Here is a 9,671-nt window from a genome sequence, read left to right on the forward strand (position 1 = left end):
GGCGAGGGGCTGGGTGTGGGTGGTGGAGGAAGGGCTGGCCTCATGGAGGGACAAGAGGCGGAGGTTGGCCCTGGGTGAAGGTGATGGGATAGATAGATTGGTAGGGTTAGTATAGGTTTGTGTTTTCTCATATATGTGTGTAATATAAAAAAAAAAAAAAAATAATGTATAAAAAAAATATATATATATATATATATATATAAAAAAAAGAAAAATAATTATTATAGTTATTTGATATTTCTATTATGATTATTTTATGTTTTATTATTTTTTATTGTAAGAAGTTGTAATTTATTTTCTGTTCTGAGCAATTTGTATAAATTTGTATATATTCGGGGCTCAGCCGGATCGGATGTTTACGTTAGGCTAGGTTTTATTTTCTCCATTTTTTTTAGTAGGTATGCATGTAGTTGGGCCAGTAGGGTAAGTGTATATACTTTATACCTTGTTTGTAATATTTTATGGCAACGTTTTTGTATTTTTGTATAAAATTAAAAAAGAGTTCCTCAGTATCTGCTCTTATCCTGTATATATGGACACTGCACAGTACTACTTCTCTTGTCCTGTATACTGGATGTAATCCTCAGTATCTGCTCTTATCCTGTATATATGGACACTGCACAGTACCACTTCCATTGTTCTTATACTGTGTGTAATCCTCAGTATTTGCTCTTATTGTATATTTGGACACTGCTCAGCATGGTTGTAAATTGTCAGTACATTTACAGACAGTTCACAACCAGGTTTATTTTTCTGCTCTCTGTGTCCCTATCTCAATTATGAGGATGTTTTTGTATAAATGTGAAAACAGATGAATATTGGATATTAATTGTCTTTACTATGAATTAACTTACAGAAAGTAAAGAGCAGAAGCTTAAAATGGGATCATATGATAAGACCAGCCATATCCAGCCCTGAGCACGTGGTAGTCAGTGGAAATAAAACCAGGCACACAACGATATAGGGGGGAATAGAGAATTTTATTTCATTTATAATTTTATTAATAATGGGACAGATGTTTTGGTGTAAATTCTAAATTAAAGTCAAGGATATGTTAAATCTGTTGACTTTTATTGATTCAGGGGAAGGCGAAAAAACCCCCTGTAGGGGGAAAAACTCCTTCCCGACTCCGCTTAGGGCAGTCAGACTATTTCCCTGGATCAGATATTATTAATCCAGAGGAAGGCGAAAAAACCTCATTGAGCCTCAGCCATCAGCTTCTAATGAGGAAAAATTCCTTCCCGACTCCACGCATGGCAGTCAGATAAGTCCCTGAATCAATTACTAAATAATATGTCCGCAAAGGGTTGGCCAAATTGTACTTTGAATTAGGTGAATGGCTGAACTGAGGGGAGGGCAACTGAGTTGATCCAGAGGAAGGAGAGAAAAAACCCCTTTATGACATCTGCCAATTTGTCCTAATCTAAGGGGAAAAACACTCCTTCCTGACTGCAAATCAGGCAGTGGGAAAATAGTCCCTGGATCAAATGCCCGTACATATACTCACATCGTCCAGTGGGAATAGCTTCAGGATCAGTGTCCGTCTTCAAGATGTTTTCCTTTAGTCCAATTGCAGGGGATTTCCAGGGTCCAGATCTTCTCCAGGAGCTCAGGAGGACATTTTGCTCTGGTGACATTAGAGCTGGTGGAGGGTTTACCGGGTGACAAATGAAAACCCTCTGAAAATGGCCTGATGTTTTAATGGTAAAGGTCCCTTCTTGGCCGCTGCTGCCTCTATTCCGTCCAGGTTGAATGGTGTGGAACGGCGTTGAGGTATAGATGGCTACAAGAAAAAGAAATAGATAAAAAATGAGGATACGATCATCACAATTGGTCATTGACCTGATATGAAGCTTATGCTGGTTGTATTTTCAACATGTAATATGATCACCTTATGTACTCATCCTCCACCGTAATAAGATATACTTTTTCTAGAGAAGTATAAAGCATATTAAATGCCAAATTAGGGTAGTCGTCTACACTCATTACAGGAGTCTGCCTCCAACCAGCTTCATTCAAGAATTATTTGTTACAAATATAATTATTACTTTGGAAAGAGAAATAACAGGAATAGCTCACTCCTATGCGACAGGGACCAGGTGCTCTAGGCCAGATGGCTGTATCACCCGTACAGAGAAAAGTATTGAAAATAAATAGATATATTGGACTGGCACTCTGTATGTGTGGTATAATATGGATAAAATGAATAAAATATAATGTAAAGTGATCACACAATTTAATTCACAAAACTCAAATTACAATAAAATCACCAAAATACATGATTAAAAACTTGAATGTAGTTTAAAACACACTGGAAAACTGCAACAACAATGTTATACAATATTTCATGGGGATAGTACAATAGTGATATTCAGTTCTTTGTATCAAATGAATCCAATAGAAGTTCCTTTATGTAGGGTTTCTCTTATATGAAAGGAAAAAACCAGTTTGAATATCGTTCATCTCAAGAAGTATACATGTGAGATTGCCGCTTGTATGTGCGGTTGTCAGTGATATCCGCAATTTGAAGAGGGCTTTATAGGAAAACGGGTTCCCAAGATAGCTATTTGCAGTCTGTCCAAGCCCGATAAAGTTGGTAAATAAAGTGCTGTGTGTACTAAGGTAGAAAAGCTGGACCTTACCTTAACCCAAATGGCAGTTCAAAGTATGGGCTGGTACAGCATACCTGACTTTCGTTCCGCTGTTGAATGCGTAGTCCCGCGTTATTCAAGGCGACGCCAATGGATCACGTGGTCTATGGCGCGCCTCTAACTTGGTTTGTAGCGAGGTATCGTGAGAGCTAGTGTCCGGACTATTCATATCTCAGAACGCTGACACGTCACGTGATCTATGACGTACCTCTAGCTCGTGATTGTAGCGAGGTATCGCGGGAACTGTGGTCAGAAGTTTCTGTATAAGAGAATTCTTTTCGCTGGAGCGCTCCAATTTTTCCCAAAAGTGTTCACAGACTTTATGTCATCTGTGAAGAGGCCTCGATCAAAGTGGGAGCTATCAGCTGGTTACGCCAGACGCGTTTCGGGGACCTCTTACCCCTTCCTCAGTGGCAGCTGATCTCCCAATTCTGGGCTGGCTTTATATAGGTCGCCCAGAAAACTCCAAAAAGTGGTCTGGATTCAATGTTCTAGGATTTCGCTCTATTTTCCATATGCGGTTTCACATGCGGTTTCATTGCGTTATTTCGTGTACTTCTGTGTTTTTTGGGTATAGGATATCCGATATTTAGTACTATCTACCCAATGAAGAATAAATGCTGCAGCTATTTGCTTTGATAAATTTCTTTTGTAAAATAGCGACTAAAAATAGTGCATTAGATGTATGCAATAAAATTTATAAATAACAATAAAAAGATATAGATGATTGAAACATATTGATTAGTATATCTAGAGAATGTGATTTTTACAAAATACATAGAATAAATTATAACATTCTTCTGCAACATTCTCCATAGCAGAAGAATGTTATAATTTATTCTATGTATTTTGTAAAAATCACATTCTCTAGATATACTAATCAATATGTTTCAATCATCTATATCTTTTTATTGTTATTTAAAAAATTTTATTGCATACATCTAATGCACTATTTTTAGTCGCTATTTTACAAAAAATTTATTTACCAACTTTATCGGGCTTGGACAGACTGCAAATAGCTATCTTGGGAACCCGTTTTCCTATAAAGCCCTCTTCAAATTGCGGATATCACTGACAACCACACATACAAGCGGCAATCTCACATGTATACTTCTTGAGAGGAACGATATTCAAACTGTTTTTTTTCCTTTCATATAAGAGAAACCCTACATAAAGGAACTTCTATTGGATTTATTTGATACAAAGAACTGAATATCACTATTGTACTATCCCCATGAAATATTGTATAACATTGTTGTTGCAGTTTTCCAGTGTGTTTTAAACTACATTCACGTTTTTAATCATGTATTTTGGTGATTTTATTGTAATTTGAGTTTTGTGAATTAAATTGTGTGATCACTTTACATTATATTTTATTCATTTTATCCATATTATACCACACATACAGAGAGCCAGTCCAATATATCTATTTATTTTCAATAATTATTACTTTACCTACAAAAATACATTCAAGGTGTGAACTAGTGAAAGCACATAAAAGATCTGTATGCTGACATGGATTCCTGGATCTGGAGTTCAGTAGCCCAATCCCTAAGCCTCCATGTTCTGTGACAATTGCTACTGCTTGGTGGCTCTGCCCCCCTTCTTATCACCTGCCAACATGTCCCCCTATCAAGCCCCTGACATTGAGAATCATATACAGTGTATGAAGTGTGTAGACATTCTGTTCATGTACTTACTACAGGGATGTGTGGTGGGGCCGTCCGAAGGGCTTCCACAGAGACCCAGTCAATATGCTGGAAGAAATGATGGCCTCTGATGTTACCGTGGACTCCTAAGCGCTTGGCAGGATCTCTCTGGAGGAGCTGAAAATGAGAAACGTAATTATAACTTAGTGACTCTAACGATCTTTGAGCACAATGACCAATCACATTCCAGATCTTGCATTTTTAGGGAATAGCTGGGAAATAAAATCTGCAATCTGATTGATTTCTATGGGCAACTTCTCCACTTTTCTCTTGGGCTAGTTTAGATAAATCTGCCCCAGTGTTTATTCTGTCTAAATGCTGGTCTCAGGCTGTAGTGTCCGCAATGGGAGATTTTAGAAATCTGTGGCTGCTTGTTACATAAGCTCTGAGGGGTGGACTAAGTTATTCTAAAAAATGTTATCATGGGAGACAGACTATAATGTCTGCCTCAATGCTAACTCTTGTCAGACATTGTGCTATTGCCGATGCCGAGTCTGTGTTGGCTCCGGTCAGGTTGTGGGTCCAGGGGTGACTACTCGGCATCCCCTCTTGTGGAGACCAGTATTTTCACCATGTATACTACAGAAATGATGGTTGTTGTATTGTTATCCTTCTAGCAGCACCTCTGAGGGGCGACCCCCTCCTAAACACTACAGTAGTGAGTATTAGTGAAGGAGATCATGGTGCACTATGGAGTATTATAGGTGGAGATGTCTTCTATCACAGGTTGTCATGTAACATTGTATAAAATACAGTAGTATTATGCAGTAACATACTGACCTTTTTAATGATGACTTTAGCGCCGGAGCGTGTTGTGTCAAATAGTGTAGGATCGTAAGTACACTGACTGGTAATCATTTCATTTAAGATGACCCCAAATGAATACCAGTCCACTCCGACACCATACTCCTCCTCAGCCAGCATCTGCCAGGAAGGAGAGAAGAGTGACTACACAGATTATACTTAGACTACTATTGTAGGGGCTCAGGCTTCGGCGATTGCCAGCATAGTGTAGAATGGAGTCACACAATGTGTTTAACTGGATGAGGCCAAGATATTCTGCCTCCATCCAGCAGCAGATAAACTGCAACCACAAAGTCATCTGAAGGAACCTCACTCATTCATTCGAATGGGCCTATTGCAATATTAGGTTTCTCCACCAGAATCCACTGCAGTGGAAATGAATGGCCACCCTGAGCTTCCCCTGGCAATAACAGCTGATCCCTGAGATCAGTAGATGGTGTGAAGGTAATAAAGCCCTCACACAATCAATGTGGCCCCATCAAACAGGTAAAGTGCAGGGGTGCCAAAAATCAGACTTCCACCGATCTGATGTTGAAGACCTATCCTAAGGATGTGCGATCAGTATTCTGAACCCCTTCAATACAAATATATCAGTGAAAATGATGAAAACTCCCTTTTCCTCACCTCAGGAGCCACATAGCCTTCTGTCCCAGCATATTCGGTGGCTGTGCGGTCTCCAAGCATGTTCTCAAGTGCGAGACCGAAATCCGTGACCTTAATATGTCCCGTCTCAGCCACCAGGATGTTCTCAGGCTTGAGGTCTCTGTGGACGATGCCCTTAGAATGGAGATATTGGATGGCACACACAAGCTCAGCGGCATAGAATCTGTCAGAAAAGTAAATAAATGAATATATTGCGAGGATAACACATAAGACTCTTTCCTAACAGTCACTAGAATAAGAGACACAAAATGTTTCTTATCACTGTCAAATGTGTCTTATGGCCAGGGCTACAGGGTGGCTTAAAATCACATGAACTTCTATTCCAGGGTTTTAAAGAGCAACCAGTCCTAGTCATGTTCTAGAATGGGTTGCTGATGGTCATTAATAACCATTCCCGGAGAACTCCTTTAATACCTGGGAATGTGATTAAGGCTCCTTCACATCAGACTGGGGAGATCTGTTCTCTTCTTTGTCTTTTACTATCAGAAGAAGGATCACAGCACAAGGAAGAGGAAAAACATTCCCTGACATTTCTGGAGGAACGTTTCCCCTCTCAGTCTTCCATTCTTCTTTTGAAGAGAGCAGACAAACAGGGGAGCAGATCTCATCAGCGTGATGTGCATGAGGCCGGACACTGGATCTAATATTTTATGTCATTTTCTAACCGTTTAGCTGAGGTTTTTATTCAGCCTTACCTTGCACTGGGGATGTCAAGCCGCCCCTTCATCCGTAGGAACTGATCAAAGTCCCCGCAGCTCATGTATTCCAGCCCAAGTAGAACAAGCATCTGTGACATAGAAGACGCCATTACTGAACCATCAGATCACATTTACACATTTACTGGACAGAATATAGCCGTGGCTTCTGTAATCCTTCAAGGGATATTCCGCTTTCAGCATGAAAAGGTTATTCTTTATATATAGTGAAAGAGTCTATAATTTTACAATCTTGCTATATCAAGATCTCAGTTATTAGGATCTCTGCTTGCAGTTATTGAATAGGAACCTTCATTGCTTTCCTGCAGCTGCTATAAATCTGCCCTAGACACAATAAACAATGAAGGATCTTGTTACATAACTTCAATACAGTGTTTATGGATAAGCGGTGCAACCAGCAGAGGTGTGTGGATGAGCTGTGTGTGTAGCAGAACTGAGTGTGTATCAGCTGTGCATGCAGCAGTGCTGTGTATGTATAATTGGTTTGCTGCATAGTCAGGGCCGGTGCAAGGATTTTTACCCCCTTAGCCAAGATAAAAATTGCCGTCTTCCCCCTTATCAGATGATCTGCCCAATATCATGACATCACATATGTTCCACCCCTTTCTCAGCATTTAAATTAAAAGAACTGCTATGTTTCCCTTAGGGTTAATCAAGCTTCTTGTAGCTGTCTCCCTGACAGCCGCTAGAGGTGCTTCCGCGATTCTCACTGTGAAATCTACAGTGGGAAGACGCGGAACATAGTTTTGAAAGTGTGCACATGCGCATTCGCAGCTGAGAGGAGGATCGGGGAGAAGAGTTCCCAGTGCCGGAGCTGGAGAAAGGTAAGTGTCACTCTCATTCCCCCCCTCCCTTGTCACTCTCATTCTCCCCCCCCCCCTCCCTTGTCACTCTCATTCCCCCCCTCTCTTGTCACTCTCATTTCCCCTGCCCCCCTCCCTTGTCACTCTCATTTCCCCCTCCCTCCCTCCCTTGTCACTCTCCCCCTCCCTCCCTTGTCACTCTCATTTCCCCCTCCCTCCCTCCCTCCCTCCCTTGTCACTCTCCCCCTCCCTCCCTTGTCACTCTCATTTCCCCCTCCCTCCCTCCCTACCTTGTCACTCTCCCCCTCCCTCCCTTGTCACTCTCTTCTCCCCCCCCTCCCTCCCTTGTCACTCTTATCCCCCCTCCCTTGTCACTCTTATCCCCCCTCCCTTGTCACTCTCTTTCTCACCCCCCCGCCCCTTGTCACTCTCTTTCTCACCCCCCCCCCGCCCCTTGTCACGCTCTCCTCCTTCTTGTCACTCTTATCCCCCCTCTCTTGTCACTCTCATTTTCCCCCTCCCTTGTCACTCTCATTTCCCCCTCCCTTGTCACTCTCCCCCTCCCTCCCTTGTCACTCTCTTCTCCCTCCCTTGTCACTCTTATCCCCCCTCCCTTGTCACTCTTATCCCCCCTCCCTTGTCACTCTTATCCCCCCTCCCTTGTCACTCTCTTTCTCACACCCCCACCCCTTGTCACTCTCTTTCTCACCCCCCCGCCCCTTGTCACGCTCTCCTCCTTCTTGTCACTCTCATTCCCCCCCTCCCTTGTCACTCTCATTCCCCCCCTCCCTTGTCACTCTCATTTCCCCCCTCCCTTGTCACTCTCATTTCCCCCCTCCCTTGTCACTCTCATTCCCCCCCCTCCCTTGTCACTCTCATTCCCCCCTCCCTTGTCACTCTCATTCCCCCCCCTCCCTTGTCACTCTCATTCCCCCCTCCCTTGTCACTCTCATTCCCCCCCCCTCCCTTGTCACTCTCATTCCCCCCTCCCTTGTCACTCTCATTCCCCCCTCCCTTGTCACTCTCATTCCCCCCTCCCTTGTCACTCTCATTCCCCCCCCTCCCTTGTCACTCTCATTCCCCCCCCTCCCTTGTCACTCTCATTCCCCCCCCTCCCTTGTCACTCTCATTCCCCCCCCCTCCCTTATCACTCTCATTTCCCCCCCACCTCTAGTGTAGCGTGGCCGAGCTCTGTTCGGTCCGCGGTACAGGAGCTTTTGTTTCCTGTACCCGGCCAGACTGACAGGAAGTGCTCACTTAGTGTGCACTTCCTGTCAGTCTGGCCGGGTACAGGAAACAAAAGCTCCTGTACCGCGGACCGAACAGAGCTCGGCCACGCTACATTAGAGGCGTTAGGCCTCTTTCACGCTTGCGTTGTTGGGATCCGGCATGCACTTCCGTTGCCGGAGGTGCCCGCCGGATCCGGAAAAACGCAAGTGTACTGAAAGCATTTGAAGACGGAGCCGTCTTCAAAATGCTTTCAGTGTTACTATGGCAGCCAGGACGCTATTAAAGTCCTGGTTGCCATAGGAAGAGCGGGGAGCGGGGGAGCGGTATACTTACAGTCCATGCTGCTCCCCGGGCGCTCCAGAATGACGTCAGAGCGCCCCATGCGCATGGATGACGTGATCCATGTGATCACGTGATCCATGCGCTTGGGGCGCCCTGACGTCACTCTGGAGCGCCCGGGGAGCCGCATGGACGGTAAGTATACCGCTCCCCCGCTCCCCGCTACACTTTACCATGGCTGCCAGGACTTTAGCGTCCTGGCAGCCATGGTAACCACTCTGAAAAAGCTAAATGTCGGGTCCGGCAATGCGCCGAAACAACGTTTAGCTTAAGGCCGGATCCGGATCAATGCCTTTCAATGGGCATTAATCCCGGATCCGGCCTTGCGGCAAGTCTTCAGGATTTTTGGCCGGAGCAAAAAGCGCAGCATGCTGCGGTATTTTCTCCAGCCAAAAAACGTTCCGTTCCGGAACTGAAGACATCCTGATGCATCCTGAACGGATTTCTCTCCATTCAGAATGCATTAGGATAAAACTGATCAGGATTCTTCCGGCATAGAGCCCCGACGACGGAACTCTATGCCGGAAGAAAAGAACGCAAGTGTGAAAGAGCCCTTACCCTCCCGTCAGTCCTTCTCTTCAGGCTGTGCCCGGGCGGTGCACAATCATAGACGCGCCAGCCCGGGCAGTGCGTCAGCCGCCCGGTGCGGGGGAGGGCCCGCCGCCGTACTTTTGAAAAAAACCTGCGGCAGGACCGGCCCGGCCGCCACTTAACCAACGCTTTTTTTTTTTAAACCGCACGGTTCCGGCGGCCCCT

The 9,671-nt window shown here is 44.3% G+C and overlaps 1 protein-coding gene across 1 annotated transcript; it reads right to left on the minus strand.

Annotated features, from left to right (window-relative positions):
• Nucleotides 1–1,654: 1,654 nt before the first annotated feature.
• LOC120991965 (protein kinase C delta type-like) lies at nucleotides 1,655–6,635 on the minus strand. Its single transcript, XM_040420762.1, has 5 exons — nucleotides 6,523–6,635; nucleotides 5,789–5,990; nucleotides 5,141–5,284; nucleotides 4,352–4,477; nucleotides 1,655–1,783 (listed from the first exon to the last, which is right to left on the minus strand). Exons 1-5 carry the CDS (start codon nucleotides 6,633–6,635, stop codon nucleotides 1,655–1,657), a joined length of 714 nt encoding a protein of 237 aa, XP_040276696.1.
• Between the last annotated feature and the right edge of the window lie 3,036 nt (nucleotides 6,636–9,671).

Source organism: Bufo bufo, chromosome 1, assembly GCF_905171765.1.
Source record: "Bufo bufo chromosome 1, aBufBuf1.1, whole genome shotgun sequence".
In the NCBI taxonomy this organism is placed as follows: Eukaryota; Metazoa; Chordata; class Amphibia; order Anura; family Bufonidae; genus Bufo; species Bufo bufo.